Genomic DNA, 24,665 nt, shown 5'->3' on the forward strand with positions numbered 1-24,665 from the left:
ACATAATTAATATACCCTTAATAATCATAATCATGTTCTGACAGTTAGGTACCATTAAAATATATGTTCAAAAAGCTAGCCCTGATTGCATGTGTGTATTAAATTTACATAAAGTTTATTGAGTGTTATTCAAATGCATCAGATATTGACAATTTTTGAAAGGAGGGGAATCTGGGTCGTTCAGCATTTTATTTTGATATATTGTGAAGCATACACAATATCGTATACAGAATATCTAATTAATTTCAATGAGATTTAATAAGATCTTAAACAGAATAAAAGATACTTTATATTTTTTTGTTGTATATCTTCAGAAAGTAAATTTTCACACATAGATATGGTTTAAACATATTTATTTATAGTGGATTGGGAAACAAGTTTTACAACTTATATTAATCCCTTTCCACTTTGCGGGTGCGAGTGCTGCCTTGTAGCGGCATTAGCCTACTCTTTTTCGAAATCTACAAGGGTGTCTTTAACGTGCAAGAGATATGGCTCTCTCTTAACACGGGTCAGCCATTTATCGTCCCCATCCGACGGACTATCATCGTTTCCTCAAGACCATACTCGCAAATGGTGTCAAGGGAGAGCCGAAAATTGAGTTCCTGAAATTTTCATCCCAAACGGGAATCGAACCAGGAACCTTTGTGTTAGTAGTCCGATGCGCTAACCACTACACCACGGCTCTCTAGATATAGTTTTACATATTTTTAATGAACAGTTCTGTTGTATATTTATTTTTGTATTCACGTTAATAGGTAGAAAAATGATCCTAAATGTGAAAAAATATTGTTATATTACAATTACTATAGAAAAAAGACCCCCCCCCCCCCCCAGATAGAAAATTGAATTATTGTCGTCTTGTTGAAAGCAAGGAGGTCTTTAAGATTTATGAGTGAAATAACTGCCTACTTGGATCTTTTGACATACATCCTTCTTTTTGACAAGTTTCGCGAAAGCGATACTTGGCGATCCTAGATTCCGTCGTCAGCATTTAGGTTCAGTCTGCGGCTAAAGTTTTGTTTTACATCAAAATCATTGTCAAACATAAAGGAATTTCGGGAAATTGGGATGGCTAGAAGCTTCTTTATGTTCAAAATACAGTATCCAGGGCAAAATTTTGCAAATATTTATTTTTATTTTTCCGTATTTTACTACTAGATGGACTTCGTTTTTCCTGAACAGTTAATTTCATGTTTTGTCTGGGGTTGAAGTTTTTCATGCAGTCATCAATAACGGTTTTTGTTTAATCGTCCAGTTGCAAGTTAAATGCATATCCATGCAGGTCAAGATCATGATAATGATATATGAATGTTGAAACTGTTTTGTTCTACATTGCACTGTTTGTTCAAAATGCAACAGTCAGAGTAAAGACATTGTATATATCTTATTAGTGGGTGTGGCTATTTTGCTAAGCGTTTTAATTTCATATGACGACCTGTAGCTGTTTGATATTATGGGAACTTATTTTATTATGGTTTGAACAAGAACGTATATACTGTTCCAAGGTTTAACAATCAGACTATTTATACAATATTGAAAACATAACATTTATGAAGCCATGGTTATTTTTAATTGAATACATCGGATAATATCATTCATGATATTGACTATGTGTTATGACCAGCAACAACTTTTCAAAAAGCTCCGTTTTAAATGACAATCATATGGTTTAAATTCTTTATCTATATTCTCCCGAAACAAGCTGAAGAGAATAAATTATGTTGTGTCACCGTTGTATGATATACTGTTTTGGCAATTAATGCCATTACCCCAGCATGTTTCTGGAAATTATTCTCAATCGCCAAAGATGATCTTTCTGCACATAAACTTCCTCAAAGTTCTTAACAGCTTCCAGGGACTTGTAGGACCTCGTTCCATCTTTAACAAACATTTCGTTTTGGTTATTTGCAAGCCCTAATTTTCAAGTTAACTTCAAATTTCTTTCCCAATTTTCTCCCGTAATTTTCAAACACTGGGTCTCGAAATTTTTCACGATAATTTTTTTTTACTTTATTAATTATATATATAAACATAAACATAAACAAACAAAAATTAGATGACACTCAACGACTTCACAGGTAAACGGGAAAGTGGCGGGCGTCCTAATAAACATCGAATATTGATGTGTACCATATACATGATATATGACTTTGCCCCCAGTTCATCCAAATCTCGCATATTCTCGCATGAATTTTAATTAAACGCTTGACCCACTCAGAATTCTAGGTCGCGAACAAGCTTTCCCTGAACTAGAGTATTGATTATTTTTCCAATTCCAATTAATTGAAATTTGATAATGACATTGAAAAATAACAAATTATTTTTCAGTTCATTTAGTCACTCAAAACTTTATACTATGACTTATTATATAATTGATATACACGAACGACAACATGTTACTGTCCCTAAAGGACTTTCTGTCTTTTTTCAATAAAATTGTCTCTAAGGCAATTCACAAATAATGTGCAGCTGTAAAGTAACTTCACATTTTGTGACACATATGACATGAATGATTGTAAATATAAAAAAATGATAGCAATCTTAAATTAATTTAATCCATAGAACATGGCATGTTGATATGTTCATAAAACATTGTTTCAGACTGGGATTACTATAACACAGTGGTCTCACTTCAAAACTTTGATAAATAGTATTCTATGAAGATTTTCATGTCATACTTTTTGTAAAATATTATTTATTTGTAATTAACCTTTTTTTAATCAGATAACATTTCAAACTTATGAGATTGAGTTTGTAGGTGCATAGTTTCTTGAAATGCCTTGACACAGTTATAAAATTCTGCTGGTGTGTTGTTTAATCTTTAGTAGGTTATAGTTAGTAGTGAGTACATAAAATCATTGTTCCTGTTTTTGTGTATATGTCCAAGTTATTTTTCTAACCTGTCAGGTTTCTAGTTGTCAGCTATAAGGTGTTTTAAATTCTGTTGGTTTGTTCTTCAATCTTCAGTTGGGGCCTGGTTGGCTGAGTGGTCTAAGTAGTTACTACTGTAGTCACTAGCCAGTCAACACTCAGGTTGTGAGTTCCAACACCGCTCATTGTGGGTATATATTAAGTCAAATCTGTAATAATCTATGGTGAGTCAGGATAGCTATGATGGTTTCTATTATATATATAATAGCATTTATAGATATGCAGTCCCATAAAAACTGGTAGGGATCCTTAAATGATAAAATCCAGGGAATATTTGATGTCAGTAACCTTTCATAAGGCCTTTTATAATAATACTGAAGAGAATGTTTTTTTCCAACAGACAGTCAGAATTCTCCCCTTTCTGATGGACAAACTATAAATCATATTATAACATTTTTTGTTGTCCTGAAAATGCATGAAAAATTAAACTTGTAACAATTGATCCCTCAGATATAAGTAAACTACCTACATCTGGCAACATTGATCAGTGATTGAATTAAAAAAGTTATGTAAAAAAAGATTGATTTGACCTTTTTACAAAATACTTTCAATGTATGGATGAATAATTCATAAACATTATGAAGTACCACAGACACCTTATTTTTTGTAAAACATATTTTGCTTAAAATTTGCTAGATCTGCCAGATTTAGGAGATGGATTGTATGCCCAGTTACAGAATAATGATACCTCTGTTAGAGTTTACATGACAATTACATGGGTGCAGCTGCTACACATTGTAATAGAATACAAGATGCATGACTGAAATACTTTGTTATTTACATTTTGTGCCAGTAAACACACAAAAGTGTTTAACTTCATTCAGAGAAATTTTTATTTGAAAGAAAAAAAATAGATGCAACCTCAATTTTCTTGTAGAATGCAATGATGATTTTTGTCGAGCTTGCGACTTTTGTTGCAGAAAGCTTGACATAGGGATAGTGATCTGGCTGCAGCTACAGCGGCGTTAGCTTACTTTTTAAAAGCTTTATATTTTAGAAGTTGGAAGACCTGGATGCTTCATACTTTGTAAATAGATGCCTCATGTTACGAAGTTTCTGTCAGTCCTTGACCTAATTTTCATGGTTCAGTGACTACTTGAAAAAAAAAGACTTTTTGTAATGTTAAATTCTCTCTTATTATAATGAATAGGATAACCATATTTGGTATGTGCATACCTTGCAAGGTCCTCATGCCCTTCAGACAGTTTTCACTAGACCTCGACCTCATTTCATGGATCAGTAAACAAGGTTGAGTTTTAATGGTCAAGTCCGTATCTCAGACACTGTTCGCAATAGGGCTAGTATATTTGGTGTATGGAAGGACTGTAAGGTGTACATGTCCAACTGGCAGGTGTCATCTGACCTTGACCTCATTTTCATGGTTCAGTGGTAATAGTTAAGTTTTTCTGTTTTGGTCTTTTTTTCTTATACTGTATGCAATAGGTCTTCTATATTTGGGTGAATGGAATGATTGTAAGGTGTACATGTCTAGCTGGCAGGTGTCATCTGACCTTGACCTCATTTTCATGGTTAAGTGGTCAAAGTTAAGTTTTTGAGTTTTGGTCTTTTTTCATATACTATATGCAATTTGGTGTATGGAAATATTTTATGATCTATATGTCAATTGTGCAGGTTTTATTTGACCTTGACCTCATTTTCATGGTTCATTGCTCAGTGTTAAGTTTTTGTGTTTTGGTCTTTTTTTCTTAACCCTTTCCTCCATTGAAATTTGTGTTTTGCATACTTGATTCACATAGGATTTTTCAACTGCTGTATCTGTACAAACATTCAGTATTATCTCCTTCATTGCTGTGTCTGTACAAACATTCAGTATTATCTCATTCATTGCTGTGTCTGTACAAACATTCAGTATAATCTTAGTCATTGCTGTGTCTGTACAAACATTCAGTATTATCTCCTTCATTGTTGTATCTGTACAAACATTTAGTATTTAATCTCATTCATTGCTGTGTCTGTACAAACATTCAGTATAATCTCATTCATTGCTGTGTCTGTACACACATTCAGTATTATCTCCTTCATTGTTGTTTCTGTACAAACATTTAGTATAATCTCATTCATTGCTGTGTCTGTACAAACATTCAGTATAATCTCATTCATTGCTGTGTCTGTACAAACATTCAGTATTATCTCATTCATTGCTGTGTCTGTACAAACATTCAGTATAATCTCATTCATTGCTGTGTCTGTACAAACATTCAGTATTATCTCCTTCATTGCTGTATCTGTACAAACATTTAGTATTATCTCCTTCATTGCTGTGTCTATACAAACATTTAGTATAATCTTATTCATTGCTGTAGATTGAATCTTTAACCAGTCTGTCCTCATTCAGTCTATTCTCTGCAGCTCATCATACTTATTATAGTAATTACCTCATTTATGATCTTGATTGAGTGTTAACAGTTGCAACGTTTTTGTTATATGTTTCATTAACAAATTATTACGAGCAATGCCAAACAAAAGTAGATAAGACAAGAATATGAATAAAGTAGATCTTGGGTACCTATATGGCAATAGAACAACTCAAAAGACACAAAAACAAAAAGGTGTACAACAATAAACAGGCCTAGGTGTCAATATAATATATCAAGATCTAAATTGTCCAAACTTGAAGTCCAGAAAAGTGGGTAATTTGGATATTAAAGACATATAAGTCTGATTTAATCTCGAGGATTTAACCCAACAACAAATAAATACATACCTCAAATTTAAAAGATGTCTAGCGGTAAAAAAACTAGCTTTATAATTAGTAGTTTAAAAGATTAGTGTCACAAAAAAACAGCACAGTTATCTTGATTTAGACCATTTTAAAATTGACTATTTTAAGATGAAGATATCTTTTTCCTCACCATAATTGTTGTTTATATGCTATTGATTGATGAGTTACTTATATATATTTAATAAAGAAATAACTGCAATTTTCATAGAATGAACTATTTCTCGTTTCAGTGGGAAGTTTGCAATTGTAAAAAAGTGTGTTAAAAAAAATACAAATACAGAATATGCCGCCAAGTTCATACGGAAGCGGAGAGGGGGAGGTCGACGAGGAGCAAAGATGGAGGACATTAGAAAGGAAGTAGACATTCTCCATCAGATTGATCATCCTCACATAATACATCTCTATGAGGTCTATGAGACTAGGCTAGAAGTTATATTGGTGTTAGAATTGTAAGTATTACAGATGCTTATTGTCTCATGTATTTAGGCAGTAAGCTTTCATGTTATTTTGGTTGTAAATTAAAAGCTAAAAAGATCTTTCTGACAGATAAAGCTTAAAAACTATTTGCTATGAGCGTTGAGGTATATTTGGACTGTTAGGTTTTGATGTATATTGCCATTATTGATGGTTTGCTAATGAGAAAGTTTTAGAAAGTTTAAAGACCAGCTTGGACTGAGATTCAAAGATTTCTCCCTGTTTCTGGATTCATTTGTTTGAAAAAATGAGTAATAACTTTCTATTTCAAAATGATGAATTTCTTGTGGCTCAACTAACTTACAAAACAGATGAAAGGAAAGCAGAAAAAGAACTACTTAGAAAGTAAGGTTAATCATCTTGAAAGACACTTCCTATCTTCATTTATTTTACTTTAAAAGATGATATTAACGTACTGGAATGTTTATTAAATATGTATAGGTACACTGGACACCAATCTAGGATGTCAGGCTATATTGCAGTATCTCTGTTTGTCTGTCTGTCTTGTCTGTCTGTGACACTTTTCACAGGTATTTCTAAACAGAGTACTGATGTAAAGTCTTTCTCATATTCATTGCCTTCCATGAATGTATGTTCAATTAGCCAGTGAAATTCTAATTTGGTGTAGTAAGTTAGAATAAACAAAATATTATTCTCCAAAAATATCTTTTATGGCAAAATTGGTAAACACAAAAAAAATAATCAGTTTAAAAAGTATACTCACACAATGTGCAATCATATTCAAACAATCACCAGATTTTCATATTTATTTCAGGGTGTCTGGTGGAGAATTGTTTGACTATATTTCAGAAAAGGATCATTTAAGTGAAGAAGAGGCATCAGCATTTATCAAACAAATTCTAGATGGTGTGGAACATTTACATAGTCAAAATATAGCACACCTGGATTTAAAGGTAAACACAACACATTGATACAAACTTTATAAAGTGTCTTGATATTAATACAGTAAAAAGACATAAAAATGTGTTAAAATCATAGAACTTGTTACATTGAATATCAATGAAAACAAATATTTTCATAGTGAACATAGCATGTCTCATACACAATGATAGCATTTACATACAGGAAATATAGATTCTGAATGAATTAAAAAGCACTTGAATTGACATTGAATAATTATATTGCTGATATTAAAGATGTTTTGAAATGTAGACAGTAAAATACAGCACATCATAAGGTTGTGAAATGATGCATTTGGAAGTGAAATAAAAAAAGACACAGAAACTTTTTACTTCACTATGCTTACCAAAATTTATGAGTATCATACCTCTGTCCAGAGATATTTTGAACATCAGACCAATTTATCTGATTTATTTATTTGGTTGCAGCTTCATACAATTCCTATGTTTAAATATTGCAAAAAAGTATTTCAGTTAAACTTTAAAAATGTTCAGTTACATGAATGTATTTTTTTAACCATATAAGAAAATATTAAGGTCATCATCTGATTATCAAGGGCCATTTAAGTGCAAGAAACTACAAGATGTGAAACAGACATGAAAATAGATCAATATCTGATAAAAAAAATTGATAACAAATCTGAAATGCAATATTAATGGTATTTTGACATGTTTTGTCAATCTGACACAGAAAACACTTCATAATGCATTGTTTGTTTTTTGTGTGGCTTTAAGGTGCAATTCCGTCACCTTGTCATGTTATTATAAATGCATTATTAGTACATGTGACCTTAAGGCCATCAATACAAATATGACTAAATAGAGCATGTCATAGATAGTCATAACTTTTTTTTTTTTTCAATCTTTTGATAAAAAAACATGATCAATTAGGTAGAACAGTTATTTAAACAATTTTATATAGGTTTAATCATTTGTCATAATTTTTTTGGGAAAATGGAATTTGTCAATAGGAAAGTAAAAACAAAATGTACATGTCATGCATGTATAACCTAACCTTACTTGCATGTTAAGGTTCACTCATGCTTGGTTATCAAGGTTGTTCATTTTTCATTGCTCAACACAATATGCTTTAATATAATGTTAATGTACTTTTTTTTATTACAAGTTTGACTTTACCCCATACATAGAGTCATGATAGAGATAGCGATTCACTGGTTTAAGTGTAAAAGTAAAATTTAAAAACAGCAGAAATTCATCATAGTTGTATTTCTCATATCTGTTCCTATAAAATATTGGCAAAAAATGAAATTTAATTGATACAGATATGTTCTTATCTTCTTTTCAATAGTAAAAGAGTGATATTGTTTTCTTTTTACTTAGAATACAAAAATGTATGATGCTGAAAGATAAATTGGTTATCAGATATTTATATAAATTATGTTCAATGTGATACATGTACATACTGGAGTCTGGTCTGATTCTTTAGAAAAAAGAAAGAATTAAACTAATGACTAGTTCATGTAGTTAAATAGCCTTGGCCTTGAATATTTCTTTTATATCAATTGTGACAAACTTAAAAATCTGCTGTACAGTACTATAGCAAAATCTATCAATCAGAGTACTGGAGTACTGGGCATCGGATGACTGCAAGTTCTTGACGGTGGTCACAAGCACTTGTTTCATCCACTTGTATATCATTCTATTCTACTATATAAATAACAGTGCAGTGCAAGTGTAATAATTTGAGTTTTCTAATAGATTGGATTTGAGTAGGCATTCATATTTCTCTGCAAAACCTTCAATTTCCCATGCAAAGTTAACCGTCCTTGAGAGAGAGCAAGGACCAGTAATTCTGCATTTGAGATTGCAAACTTTCTTGGGGTATTCTTCCGCATGCGTTAACACACTTTTTCTGTACGTGTGCATAGATGAAGATTTTTTACTTATATATATATTTCTAACGACAAAACATTTTCATGTTATTAATTTATGTTCTAAACAAATTTTTTTAGGAGTATCCATTGAAAAAATGAATTTTACACAAGCAATAAGGAATGTTATTTTGCACTCAATAATGTCTGCGTATTTATCATGTTTTATATAGATCTGTTACAATCCCAACATGAAATTTACTTAATAGAAATCTAGGCAACAGCAATACACGGGAATGCCCTCACGGTCATCTGATGTAAAAACAATTGATTTGTATGGCAATCAAGAACACATGACCTATTGCATCTGGGCACAGGACGTTTGCGCTTTTTTACCTGTAAAACGTTAGGACATTTGCGCTTCAAATGCTATGGACATTTGCGCTTTATATTTTGATTCACCTGTATTAAAGTGATCGGACATTTGCGCTTTTTACCTATTTATAAGTGAACTTAGATGATCCAAATTTGCAGACTACCTGATAGAAAATTATGTGACAATTGAATCATGATTACGATGTTTATCTTTTTGAAGAATATCATTGAACAACACTCAGTGAACTACATTAATATTCATTATATTGATAAACAGGCACCCTTGTCAAGCACTGAGAAAGAAAAACTTGATTTTTGTATTTGAAATGTGGACGAAACACCAGTCATAACTAAGTTAAATATGATCCTCATTAAATTCGATCCTAAAATAGTCCCTTTATATGAATAGATATAAAAAAAGTCGTTATAAATTCCATTGAGTCTGAAACTAATCCAAATCAGATTTCTTTTATTCGGATATTCTTAGATACATTTTTTTTTGGCAGAAATTACCAAAAATTGTTTTAACTATCTTTCTAACTTTAAAACACTGATTTAGATTTACGTTGTACACAATAAAATATAATAAAATAGTTTATGTCCCAGCTTAGATAAAAAAATATAAAGGAATGAGAAACCTTTCTTTTTCCTATTTTGAAACAACGATGTTTATAGGCTTTGTACGAAGTTCAACTTTGTCGTAATTTCAAGGCAGATGGCGGATTCCAGGGTGGGGGCAAACAGGTCTTTAACCCTTGGATTGGACAAAGTATCGTGTTTTAGCTTAAAATCGTCAATATTGTCTTTAGTCTCGCTACACTCGGTGATATTTTTTTTTAATTTGATGGAATAACGCCCCTTTCAAGGTAAAAATAGATTTAAACTGTGCAGTATATCTGAGGTAGTTAATGCACACCTTTGCTGTGCATTATCCAGGTTATAACACAGTAAGAACAAAGAGATTTTACTCTTGCCATGTGTTAAGTCTTTATATTGTTTACTTTTAGCTGTATATAAACTTTTAAACATATATCAATGTGCTATGACCTGAATGTACGATGAAATGTACTATGAAAAGATTTTTAAACTTTTAACCATATAGAAAAATACGACTTTTACTCTGCCAGGTCAAACCTGCTGGTCCCAAGCCGGTAAAAGGAGGAAGAATGTCATAAAAACCAAATATTTCAAAAGCGCAAATGTCCTATGTAAAAAGTGCAAATGTACTTTTTTGAAAAGCACAAATGTCCTATGATTTGAAGCGCAAGTGTCCAAAATAAAAGGCGCAAATGTCCTATGAAAAAGGGCAAACGTCCCGCGCCTTTGCATCTGCCATTATGAAAGCCAGTAATAGGGTGTTATAAAACATAGAACAACTCAGACTTTGATTGTATTTATTGAATCCTGAAAATGGTTGAAAAAAATGCCTTTTAAGTATCTTTGAGTTTATTGGTTCTTTTGATAAAAACATGTGATCTTAATTAGTTTTAAGTTATTACATGTACTTAAACATTCATGACATAAGCAGTCTTTGTGTCATTAATGTGATAAACTTTTGAATCCACAGAACTCAATTTTTATTTAAACATTTAAGTTAAATTCTGTTAATCTCTCACTCTGGATATGATTTTTACAGACCTCAAAATTAATTTTACAATCCTGGGCAGGTGGGGGTTTGGTTAAGTGTAAATTGTGTAAAAGCATTTTTTTTTTCTCATAGCACAGGCTAACCCTTGATGTCCAAGGAACATGTAAACACTTCAAACAAACTTAGAATACCTACACACAAATTGAAAACAGGTACAAAATACACACATGTTTTATTAACAGATCACCAGTCAAGATAAAAGTAATCTCTAATGCACCAATGACTGTATTAGGGCAATTGAAAAGTAAATATAGCACATTAAAGGAGAGAGCAAAACAACGGTCATAGATAACAGGCTAAATATTAGATAACAAAGGGGTGTCAACCCTTTCATGTCAAGTGCATGCATTATCATTGTCACTTAGGAGGGGTAAATTAAAGATTATAAGTGTCCTCGATTAAAGTTTGCCAGAAGCAGAACATATCAAAGAGTAGTGCAGATTTTAACTATATCATATTCTGTTTGTATTAATTTATTGGCATGCACAAGGTTTAATCATATATATTGGTCTTTCATAAGTTTGCCACAAGCAGAAAATATAAAAAGTAGTGCAGATTTTAACTTTATGGCCAAACTGTTTGTATTAATTTATTGGCATGCACAAGGATTAATTAAATATAGGTTGTCTTTTATAAGTTTGCCAAAATAGATATATTCAAAGTTGTATACATGTATCAAAAGTAATATGAGATCAATTCAATAGCATTCATAATATGTTAAGTTTCATGAAGGAGTTCAAACAAAATTTTTATACTTTTTATATTTATATTTTACTTATAGTAATGAGGATATTTTATGTTATTCAGTGATCTGTAAATAATTTGATAAAAGGATTGTTTGGCTGCAGTACTTGGTTTATAAACATTTGATCTTTATAAAGTATTTCAATTTATTAAGATATCTAACATTTGTGCATGTAGACTAGTAGTAAATCAATATTGATGATTCAGAGAAAGTAGAATAAAAAACAATGATCAATGATCAATTGTTAGGGAAATCATACTTTTAATATAAACCTTAATTGTCTGTATTCACCATGAAAAATCTTTTACTAGCAGATTCACGTTCGTTCACCATTTTAAAAGGACTGTTGCCTATTAGAGCTAATTTCCTAATGCATGTAGAGCAAGACTTTGGTTAGATTTCTTGCTTTGTTTGTATATTGTACATTTGTAATTGGGATAACATTGAATCAAATTTAAATATAATATATACAGGCTTGATTATGCCTAAATATATTGTTTGAAAATGTCAATCTTAATTACAAAACTGGAGTAAATGTTTATAATATACAAACAAAGCAAGCAAGCCAACCAAATTTTTATTCTACAAGAATTCAGAAATTAGCATTTGATAGAATATCAGTTGCGGATTTTCTGATTGATAGCCATACAAAAATAAGATGTGGTATGATTGCCAATAAAACAACTATCAACTAGAGTTTAAATGTAGTAAATGAATACAATTACATGCAATCAAGCAGCCTTCAACAATGAGAAAAAGCTGCACCATAGATATAGTCTATCTTAACATGTACTGCAGTAATGATTTATCTACACAGTACAGACTCTTGAGTTTCTGTGCAGATAAGAAAGTGTTAAGGAATGTGACATAGCACTTGTTGGATTTAGAATGGAAGCATTATTTCTGAAAACTGTACCAAGTCATCTTCTGCATTCAGATCTTATACTGACAGTTTAATTTTTTCAAATATTAGAATTTAAATATAGAATCACAGTTTAAATTTGAAACTAGTGATAAATTTGCTTGCACCATAGTTGTTTGATGTTTATCTATGTCATCATGTGGTAAAACAGTGCAATAAGAGTGAGTAATGTAGTGACTGCTAGAAAAAAGATAATCAGATTGAGTAAATTTCAGACCAACTTAAGTTTCAACTTAAGGATAGTATGGTGGTACTAACACAACCTGACAGAAAATGTCCTGGCCCATTGGTACACATTTGTACAATATACAGTGAAGCCCACTTCAGGGGGAGCAAAAAAGTGGCCACTTAAGACAGGTGGTCTTTTAATACAGGTTCAATTTATATGAAATGTACTACAGAGGGATCTAATATTAATGGTCTGGTCTCTTGAGCAGGTTGAACTGTATATTGGCATTGCTTAAGTATTTGAAAGAATTGCTAATTTTTTTTTGTTTTATTATTTTCAGCCAGAAAATATCATGTTACTGAACAAGAACAGCACAAGCATTAAACTGATAGACTTTGGACTTGCTCAGATAATTGGACCAAATTCTGATGTCAGGGCAATGATGGGAACAGCAGAGTTTGTTGGTTTGTAATATTTTAGAGTTTGAATTTTTTGCCAAAATTGCAACAGGATAGGTTTAAAAAAAAAAAAACTCAAAATTTACTTATTGATAGTTTTAGTTGTAGTCAGCATTTCCTGATTTCAATTATTTGCAAAACACAAGAATAAATGCACACAGAGATTCTGAACTCACAGTATTGAGAATGCCATATCAGGTGAAGACTATCTCAAACAAATTCATTTGGAAACCATATTACTATCTTTAAACAAAGCTTTAATATTAATAGAAACAAAATGAAAGTACATTGAGATTCATTCTTTATTTTCGAACCTTCTTGCTGTTACCAATTTACAAATTTATGTGATACTGAAGTTAAACATACTATCACAAAATATTTGGTTGTAATAGATATAGATTACCAATAACATTGTTGTATAAGAGTAGCATAGACAAGAATGAGGTAAATTCCCAAGACTTATCCTTCATCTTGTTTTTTTTATTCACACTGTTGTATTCATGCAACTGAATAAACTAATTTTAAAACTGACATTTTTAAACACTGAGAATTCTTACTTTGAAAAAACATTTCTTTTCATAGCAAAAAGTATGGAATTACATGTCTTTAAACTGATATCATAGAAAACTCAAATACACCAAACAAAGAAAATATGCTACAACTTTCAAAATAAAAAAGAAGATTTATTTGTCAATTTTAGGTTTTGGTAAATTTTAATAATATGAAGCTATGTTTTCTTATATTGTAGCTCCAGAAATAGTCAGTTATGAGCCTTTGTCCTCAGCAACAGATATGTGGAGTATAGGTGTTATTACCTATATATTGTAAGATATATACATTTTCTTCTGAAAATTTACTTTCAATTTGACCTTAGAATGAGACTCGATATAAATGCTGTTGATTTTTTTTTTTTATTACTAAGGTATTTTAAAATGTTAATTGGTGAAATAGCTGTTTAATATGAAAATAAGAAGATGTGGTATGAGTGCCAATGAGACAACTCTCCATCCAAGTCACAATTTATAAAAAGTAAACATTTACTGTAAATTCAGAAATTATTGCGTGCATTTATTATTGCGATTTTGTCATTTTAGACTTAAATGCGATTTTAATTTTTACAATTTTGAGAAAAATTCTGTTTAATTCATATAAAATATTTAAGAATGCATGTTTAAATTATTGCGTTTACAACTGTGTCGCATTTTTCGCAATAATAAAAACCTCTTTTTCTGAATTTACAGAATAGGTCAAAGTAAGGCCTTCAACACAGAGCCTTGGCTCAGAATGGACAGCATGCTATAAAGGGCCTCAAAATGACTAGTGTAAAACACAATTCAAGCAGGAAAGCTAACAGTCTTATCTATATAAAAATGTATATACAAGTCCATTATAAACAAAAATATCTTAGACAAGTTTGGCTATGCTGGACTAAATCTATGATGCTATCATCATTGTGGTAGATATTTTTGTCCTATAAAAGAATAACATCCTTCAGATATTCACAAGACATTTCATAAAAGGAGTCAAATTTTGACTCTTATCATACCTTCTCCTTTGTTAGTTCTTGGAGGATGATATGCAAAAATCATCAATTGTTTGATGAAATAGATAAAAGAAGATGTGGTATGAGTGCTGATGAGACAACTCTCCATCCAAATCACGATTTGTAAAAGTAAACCATTATAGGTCAAAGTACAGTCTTCAACACAGAGCCTTGGCTTAATTTTTGTTTACAAATAAAATGACAAGACTATTGTATATCTTTTGGGATGTATATGTTACATTTGTTTAAGATAGTATTCTATGTGCAAAGTAATTTGTTTCATTAATTAATTTGGGATTAATCTCTAATTGATAGTAACAATTCTTATTATTATTTTTCTGATATCTTCCACATGTGAAGAAGACTTTCCTATTCTTACTTTTTATCCACAGTTGATAAAAGAATTGCATAGTGAAAAGTTTTAATGAGTTGTGAAATAGGAAACTTTTCTTTCATTGACTGCACTTCCTTTCATTAATGGGAAGTATAAGATCTGTAATGATGATGAAATTTACTAAATTAATTATTTTCCCATGCTTAAACTGACAGAGATTCTGTCAGAAGAATTGTTATTTGATTATTGTAAAGGGATGGCTTAAAATGTATTGATCGCTGCACTTGTTGATGCAATCAATGAACACATGCATGTGTTGAGCATTTAAAATTGACTAAAATCAATGATGTAATGAATTTTATAATAGATCAGCAATTAAATATAAAAGATAGAAATACACTGTATTAAATATTGGTGAACTTTGAGTGAAAGTTGTTTACAAACTTCAAAACAGACAGTCTGCTCTTATTTTTGGACCTTAATAGTGATTTTTATCTGTTACTTGAGATACACTGTACAAATAAGAAGACAATTGAAAGCTTGTTCTATATTGTACTCACAACAGAACAGTTTTAAAAAGTATGTCATATCATGGGCTAATCTAGAATTTTTGTTATTAAGATGAGTTTTAATTATTCTTTTGTTAAAATAAAAACACAACAACCTAAAACCTTCGTATGTGTTACATACTTACAGAAATTTTTTTTGACATACAACTGCAAAAAAAAAAAGAAAGTTGGTCGTATATTGGTATCACGTCATCTTCAAAGACAAATAGTTTCTGAATAATAACTTTATTATAAGTAAAAAGAAATCAATAATATTTTAACACAAGGTTTATATACACTAAAGAAAGGTTGGGATTGATTTTGGGGGTTATGGTCCCAACTGTTTAGGGCCCAAATAACCAATTTTTAGCTCACCTGGCCTGAAGGGCCACGTGAGCTTTTCCCATCACTTTGCGTCCGGCGTCGTTAACTTTTACAAAAATCTTCTCCTCTGAAACTACTGGGCCAAATTAAACCAAACTTGGCCACAATCATCATTGGGGTATCTAGTTTAAAAAATGTGTCTGGTGACCCGGCCAACCAACCAAGATGGCCGCCATGGCTAAAAATAGAACATAGGGGTAAAATGCAGTTTTTGGCTTATAACTCAAAAACCAAAGCATTTAGAGCAAATCTGACATGGGTAAAATTGTTTATCAGGTCAAGATTTATCTGCCCTGAAATTTTCAGATGAATCGGACAACCCATTGTTGGGTTGCTGCCCCTGAATTGGTAATTTTAAGGAAATTTTGCTGTTTTTGGTTATTATCTTGAATATTATTATAGATAGAGATAAACTGTAAACAGCAATAATGTTCAGAAAAGTAAGATTCACAAATAAGTCAACATGACCGAAATGGTCAGTTGACCCCTTTAGGAGTTATTGCCCTTTATAGTCAATTTTTAACCATTTTTCGCAAATCTTAGTAATCTTTTACAAAAATCTTCTCCTCTGAAACTACTGGGCCAAATTAATCCAAACTTGGCCACAATCATCTTCAGGTATCTAGTTTAAAAAAATGTGTCCGGTGACCCGGCCATCCAACCAAGATGGCCTCCACGGCTAAAAATAGAACATAGGGGTAAAATGCAGTTTTTGGCTTATAACTCAAAAACCAAAGCATTTAGAGCAAATCTGACATGTGGTAAAATTGTTTATCAGGTCAAGATCTATCTGCCCTGAAATTTTCAGATGAATCGGACAACCGGTTGTTGGGTTGCTGCCCCTGAATTGGTAATTTTAAAGGAAATTTTGCTGTTTTTGGTTATTATCTTGAATATTATTATAGATAGAGATAAACTGTAAACAGCAATAATGTTCAGCAAAGTAAGATTTACAAATAAGTCAACATGACTGAAATGGTCAATTGACCCCCTAAGGAGTTATTGTCCTTTATAGTCAATTTTTAACAATTTTCATAAAATTTGTAAATTTTTACTAACATTTTCCACTGAAACTACTGGGCCAAGTTCATTATAGATAGAGATAATTGTAATCAGCAAGAATGTTCAGTAAAGTAAGATTTACAAACACATCACCATCACCAAAACACAATTTTGTCATGAATCCATCTGCTTCCTTTGTTTAATATTCACATAGACCAAGGTGAGCGACACAGGCTCTTTAGAGCCTCTAGTTTTAGTTTCCAGACAATAACTTGTGTGTATGTGTACGAATCTTTCTGAAATTGTACCATAAGGTTTCATATCAAAAAAGGAAGGTTGGGATAGATTTTGAGGGTCATGGCCCTCACTGTTTAGGAATTAGAAGCCAAAAAGGGGCCAAAAACATGCTTATTTCTTGACCAATTTCAATGGGGTTTTATTCTTGAATTCTTAGGATTCTTTAATATGCTGAATCTAACAGTGCATTAAGTTTTTTGGTTTTTGGGCCCCGTTTTTAAATTGGTGCACATTGAGGTCCAAAGGGTCCAGAATTAAACTTTGTTTGATTTCACCAAAAATTGAATTCTTGGGGTTCTTTGATATGCAGAATCTAACTGTGTATTTAGATTTTTATTTTTTTGTCCTTTTTCAAATTGGTCTACATTACGGTCCAAAGGGTCTAAAATTAAACTTAGTTTGATTTTAACAAAAAATGAATTCTTGGGGTTCTTTGATATGCTGAATCTAACCAAGTATTAAGTTTTTGGATTTTGGGCCCTGTTTTTAACTTGGTCCTCATTGAGATCCAAAGGGTCCAAAATAAAATTTTGTTTGATTTCATAAAAAATTGAATTATTGGGGTTCTTTGATATGCCGAATCTTACTGTGTATTTAGATTTTAAATTTTTGGTCCCGTTTTCAAATTGGTCTACATTAAGGTCCAAAGGGTCCAAAATTAAACTTTGTTTGATTTGAACAAAAATTGAATTCTTGGGGGTTCTTTGATATGTTGAATCTAACCATGTATTTAGATTTGCCCAGTTTTTAAGTTGGTCCAAATCAGGGTCCAACATTAAACTTTGTTTGATTTCAATTATTTATCTGGCTAGAACAAATGCTTTGTTTTGCCAATGTAGTTAATAGTTATCAAAGGAACCAGGCTTATAATTTGATATGCCAGACACACGTTTATAGATATAGGAAGATGTGGTATAAGTGCCAATTTCGACAACTCTCCATCCAAGTAACAATTTATAAAAGTAAACCATTATAAGTCAAGGTACTCCCTTCAACATGGAGCCTTGGCTCACACTGAACAGCAAGCTATAAAGGGCCCCATAAAACCATTCAAACGGGAAAACCAATGGTCTAATCTACATAAGACTCATCAGTGATGCTCAAATCAAAATAGTAAGAAAGCCAAACAAGTTTAAAGTATAATAGTTTTAATAAATTTTGAAGCATTTTTGATATTTGGTGGTAAAAGTCTATAACTGTTAATTTTATACAGTGTAAAAGCAGATTCCTAGTGACTAATTAAATTGATTACATGAAGTTTTGAATGAAAAAATATTTAAACATGTACCAACGCCAATAAGATGACTGTGGTCTACATTTCAAACCTGGTTTTTTTTTTAGCTTTATCTAATATATAGATGATTATTATTTCTTGACCTGTTGATTTTTAAAAAGAAAAAAAAAATTCTATTACAATGTCAAATTTTTTGTGTCTTTCCCATGAAATTCCTATTGAGAGAATGTGACACCTGAAAAAAAGCAAACCATGCATGATGATGTCCCATAGAAAGAACACATATCTCTTTGCAGATCACTGAAAAAAATTGTCTCATGATTGTGTAAAAGTTATTTATAGAGAAATAGATTCCACCACTGAATCTTGGGCAATATGATATTTCTCCACTCTAGACAGTTTAATTTTAAATTCTTTTTAAGCTTGTCTAGCCTCTTGAGTGGAGAAATATTGTATCACACTTGGTGAAGTGGTAGATAATCCCTATTCTCAAGTCTCACTTCAGGATCTATTAAATTGTATATGTGATTTAAAGAATTGAATTAGTGAATATAAGTATCAATTTTAGGTCACCTGACTTAAATTACAATGTAAAGGGACTGGTAAAGTTTTATTCATCTAACTACCAAATTACTGACCTTACCAAGTTAAAACTAGAGCAATCTATTGTCCTTCTATTAAAACTAGGTCACTTTGGTTGCTGAGATATTTATATGTCATTTGTAAGAAAGTAAATGTAGTATGTTACTTACTTTAGGCTTTTATGGTTTAGCAGATATTATTTTGCTGACCTACTTTTCTTGCTTGACTGAAATTTAATGTCTGCCTTGCTACTTACAAGTTTTGAAGTTTCAGGTATTGCAAACTCTGCTTTTATGTTATTTTTAGTTTGATTGCAACCGTTCCTGTGAGTGTTTTTATATAGTTAACATATGAGGCTGTTGATATTGTTAACACAGATAAATTCACGTACTTTTTTACGTTTGCAGATTAAGTGGTGCTTCTCCATTCCTGGGGGATGAACAACAGGAGACATATGAGAACATTACCTCTGTATCATACCAGTTTGATGAAGAATACTTCTCTTCTACCAGTGATTTAGCCAAAGATTTCATTAAAAAACTGTTTGTCAAAAACACTAGGTAATTGTAAGATAAAATTGAGAATGGAAATGGGGAATATGTTAAAGAGACAACAACCCGACCAAAGAGCAGACAACAGCCGAAGGCCACCAATGGGTCTTGGATGTGAATGATGAGTTTTAATTTATAGATAATATCTTTATTGGAAATTACAAACCTTACAATTGTACACAATATGTCTAAAGGTTGAAAATAAAGAGATATTGATTAATGTACAGAAGACAAAGTATCCCATGAAGTACTTGTACATAAGCAATACAGTTGAGGATCATCACTATTATTGCTGTTCTTCATCTAAAGGAGTAGGTTCAGTAAGACCCCTTATTGGCCCCAAAATATAGCAGTTTTACAAAATTGTGAAAATGAAATTTTTTAGCTATTTACTGGAAAGAAGAATGCTTCTGCTTCATAAATATTGGCTGTTTTTGACAATACAATGCACAAATATCGGGTACTAGCATCATAAAGTCATGCTAAATAACAGAAATCTTCACAATTTTAGCATTTTAGCTAAATTTTAGACGGTTTCCGTCTGAAATGAAAGTGGCCGCATTCGTGTTCATTCATAATATTGAAATCTAAGTTGTATTTGATGATAATACATAACATATATAAAGGTTGAGGATGAACACGGATGCGGCCACTATCACTTTTGACAAAAACAATCTGAAAAGTGACGTTTTTTGGCATATTTGATAGATTTTAACATATTTAAGCTTGAATCGGAGCGTTTTTAATGACTAAACCAGTCAAAATCTTTCACATACACGAATTAAATCAATTGAAATAGACACTCAAGTGTTTAAAAAGTGTCCAAAATCTTTCGTTAGATGAACCTGAAATTTGAGGCCAAAATCGGCCCTTACCGGACCTACTCCTTTATATTGGAAGGTCTTTAACAGTGACCTTGATGTGAAAAGCTCACACTTTACTGCAAGCACTAGGTAATAAACTAAAAACTATAGAATACATCTCAAAATTAAAAAAAAATCCAACTAGATCATAAATGATTTGCTTAATATTTTAGCATACTATTTATGAAATGCATTTATTTAAATTTCAAGATTTGTAGTACTTTTATATTTTTCATTGTTTTTTTCTTCATTAAACAGAAAAAGAGGCACAGTGCAGTCCTGTCTACAGCATCCTTGGATTAAAGTAAGTTAATTTACAACACTCTTGATAATGTTAAATGTATGTGCAGTATGTAACGGTATTGACATCTGGGAAGGAATGTTACAAACATATATATTTTATGTGTATGTGTGTTTGTATTTTGGAAAAAGACATATGTTTTAATGATTCAATACAGTGTGTCACCAAGAAGTGATTTGAACTTATGTATTTTTTCTTTAAAAAAATAAATAAAAAAACAATAAAAATCATACAAATCCCAGATTATTTATTTTTACAGACTATTCTAATATGACGTGCTTCTTTTGCTTTGTGAATAAACCCATGCTCTAAATCCAATAATTTTTGTTTGCACATGCATATATTGACTACTGCAGAATAATGAATTTGATCAAATTGGCATGCATTTAATATATTTCATTATCTTAAAACACTTCCAAACTCTTAAAAGATGCACACATTGTTAATAATTCATTTATTATGACTGTAATGTGTTGCATTTGGAAATTGATATATTTGACCTACATACGACACCCATTTATGCTGGCTGTTCAAAACTCCTCCCCTCAGTGCCAGTCGTTTGCTTCTTTACAAACAAAAAAGGGAGGTTCATGGAAGAGCCTACACAATGGCTTTACATTTACACTAATGCACACCGGACATAAAAAAAAATACCTTAATTGTCCTAATTAGAATCGAAATAATTGATGCAAGCTATACTTTAATGTAGTTTTAACATGGGTAGGCATTATATTCATGTTATTTTAGCCCTCACTTTTGCTCGGGCAAAAAAAATCACGAATATAATATCTACCCATGTTAAAACTACAATAAAGTATAGCTTCATCAATTATTTCTTAATTTTCCTATTACTGACTTTTGACTTTTCAACTTTTTTCGGAGTATATAATTTTGCAACATGTAACCTATTTTGTGGTTGGACATTCTGGTACCTTGTCAAGTAAGGGCAACTAAAATAAGTAAAATGGAGCTTGTCATTGTATCAATTCTTGGGAAACATAACTGCTTCATTTTTGCCCATACACAACAAACCATCTGAAAACAGCTAATCATACATGTATCTTTCCCCTTATTTTGTCAATTGTAAGCCTGGTTGTCGAGCCTTCGACTTTAGTCGAAAAAGCGAGACTAAGCGATCCTACATTCCGTCGGCGGCGGCGGCGGCGGCGGCCACAAATATTTACTCTGTGGTTAAAGTTTTTGAAATTTTAATAACTTTCTTAAACTATACTGAATTTCTACCAAACTTGGATAGAAGCTTGTTTATGATCATAAGAAAGTATCCAGAAGTAAATTTTGTAAAAATAAAATTCCATTTTTTTCCGTAATTTACTTATAAATGGACTTAGTTTTTCTGCGAGGAAACATTACATTCACTCTGCAGTTAAAGTTTTTTAAATTTTAATAACTTTCATAAACTATCCTTGATTTGTACCAGACTTGGACAAAAGCTTGTTTATGATCATAAGATAGTATCAAGAAGAAAATTTTGTAAAAATAAATTTCCACTTTTCCGTATTTTACTTATAAATGGACTTAGTTTTTTTCTGCGAGGAAACATTACATTCACTCTGTGGTTAAAGTTTTTAAAATTTTAATAACTTTCATAAACTATCCTTGATTTATACCAAACTTGGACAGAAGCTTGTTTATGATCATAAGATAGTATCAAGAAGAAAATTTTGTAAAAATAAATTTCAACTTTTCCGTATTTTACTTATAAAAGTTTTTTTGCCAGAAACAAAACATTCACTCTGTGGTTTAAGTTTTTAAAATTTTTATAATGTTCTTAAACTATCCTGGATTTCTACCAAACTTAGACAAAAGCTTGTTTCTGATCATAAGATATTATTCAGAAGTAAATTTTGTGAAAAAAATATTCACTTTTTCCGTATTTTACTTATAAATGGACTTAATTTTTCTTCCAGTTAACATTACATACAGTCTGCAGTTAAAGTTTATAAAACATTTATTAGATTCATAAACTATCCTGGATTTTTTTTACCAAACTTGGAAGCTTCTTTTAATCAAAAGACAGTATCGAGAGGGAAATTTTTATTGACGTTTTTCCTCATTTTTGTTGAGTCTGCGATTAACAGCAAAAGTAGGCGAGACACTGGGTTCCGTGGAACCCTTACGAATTATTTTATATTTTATACCTGCATTTCCTTGACAACGTACCTGAATGTTCTACCACAAATAAAGTAACCTGTTGAAAAATTATATACGCAGGAGAAAAAAGTCAGTAAAATGAAAAAGTCTATTAAAACCTTTGCAAAAAATGTACCCTGATTTATTCACTATACTATTTTGAATTCTGGTAATGATTTTGGTCCATGATTTCAAGTATAGATTTATTATTATTCAAATTTATTAAATAATGATTTGTCACAATCAATTTAACATACTGAACAATATTTTGTGTGACTTTAGTATATTAGCTAAGTGATTACTTCACTGATGTATTGTTGACCCCTCTGTATGTATAATAATGAATTGTGTTATAATGCCATACATTATTTTGTAATTAACATGAATTTGTTTCCACTTTCAACCTTCATGATTTACAAGACAATAGATGAATGATCTAACTCTAAGTACCACAAAACTCATGGAATTTTATCCATAAATTATTGAGCAATAGTCTAATGTTTCCAGAAAAGTATCTTTATGTAGTGTTCTAAGGGAGATAATTGTAGTGTATAGATATGCATGCCAAGGAATGGTTCGTTGTCGGTATGTTAGCATGGAGTGACCAATATGATTAGATTTCAGTTAGCATATGTTGAACATTTCATCTTGATAACCAGTACTTGAGTATTAGGTCCAAATAAATCAATTTACTGAGTTAATTTCAAACAAAAATTACATGAATGCCAATAAGTTAACATTGAAATTAAATTTTAACTAAGTTGTAGAAATTATCAAATTATTGTGAAGCCTCACTTATATATGCAACCTTCTACATTTTATTTGCTTTTCCTTAAAATTTAAGATTGCTAAAGATTCCTTGAGAAAAAAATATTGATCCATTTAATTGCAGAATCTCAATAGATTTTCAATGCTAAGACACCAGAAAGATGAAAATCCTCATTTCATACACGAGATAAAAACAATTTGGCTTTCATAGTATACTGTGGATTTGAATATTTCTATTGGATTGTACGTGGACTTCAATAAAACCATGAAATCAAATATCCAGGAAAATCAAATTTTTCCTGATTTCATATAAATTGGTACCCAAGAAATCTGATGAATCCACAGTAAATGGAATACAGTAAATTGGTTTATTATAGTCATTGTTTAAATGTATAGACAAGTTAAAACTGTTCAAACATAATTAATTAACAAGCATGTATATTAAACTAACAATTTTCTTCAGCCAAAAGAGAAAACTGAACAAGACATCAGAAGAACTTCTACTATAAATATAGAACATCTCAAGGCATTCTTAGCTAGAAGACGGTGGAAGGTATTATATTATAAAAAAACACTATATCAATAAAATGTAGTTGAAAAGTTAAAACTCAATAGTAGTGTTATATTTATAAGGAGATATTGTTTTGATAATAGTGAAGTCACCTCTTAATAAATGCAGATATTGAATAAGCTGTTTGATGTATTACTCAAATTAAAATATTGTATGGAAGACAAAATCTTTGTTACTATAAAACTACAACCTACATTTATTCAGGATACTGTAAACCAACTAATATTCAAGGATACTTTATTTCGCGTTTAGCCTTTTCTTTCCAATTTGTGGCTATTTAATTTCGCGATTCTATATTAATTGATAAAGAAAAATA

The 24,665-nt window shown here is 31.0% G+C and overlaps 1 protein-coding gene across 4 annotated transcripts in view; it reads left to right on the forward strand.

Moving 5' to 3' along the window:
* LOC143072485 (death-associated protein kinase 1-like) overlaps nt 1-24,665 on the forward strand; it is a 103,008-nt gene that overhangs the window by 19,587 nt on the left and 58,756 nt on the right. For 3 of the 4 annotated variants that reach the window (XM_076247416.1, XM_076247419.1, XM_076247417.1), the window contains exons 2-8: nt 5,908-6,126; nt 6,927-7,065; nt 13,103-13,226; nt 13,969-14,044; nt 19,552-19,704; nt 20,817-20,862; nt 24,242-24,331. In XM_076247416.1, the coding sequence (XP_076103531.1) occupies nt 5,908-6,126; nt 6,927-7,065; nt 13,103-13,226; nt 13,969-14,044; nt 19,552-19,704; nt 20,817-20,862; nt 24,242-24,331 (847 nt within the window). The remainder of the gene's footprint in view (nt 1-5,907; nt 6,127-6,926; nt 7,066-13,102; nt 13,227-13,968; nt 14,045-19,551; nt 19,705-20,816; nt 20,863-24,241; nt 24,332-24,665) is intronic. The other variant, XM_076247418.1, reaches the window with a different exon arrangement.

This window comes from Mytilus galloprovincialis, chromosome 4 (genome assembly GCF_965363235.1).
Source record: "Mytilus galloprovincialis chromosome 4, xbMytGall1.hap1.1, whole genome shotgun sequence".
Lineage (NCBI taxonomy): Eukaryota > Metazoa > Mollusca > Bivalvia > Mytilida > Mytilidae > Mytilus > Mytilus galloprovincialis.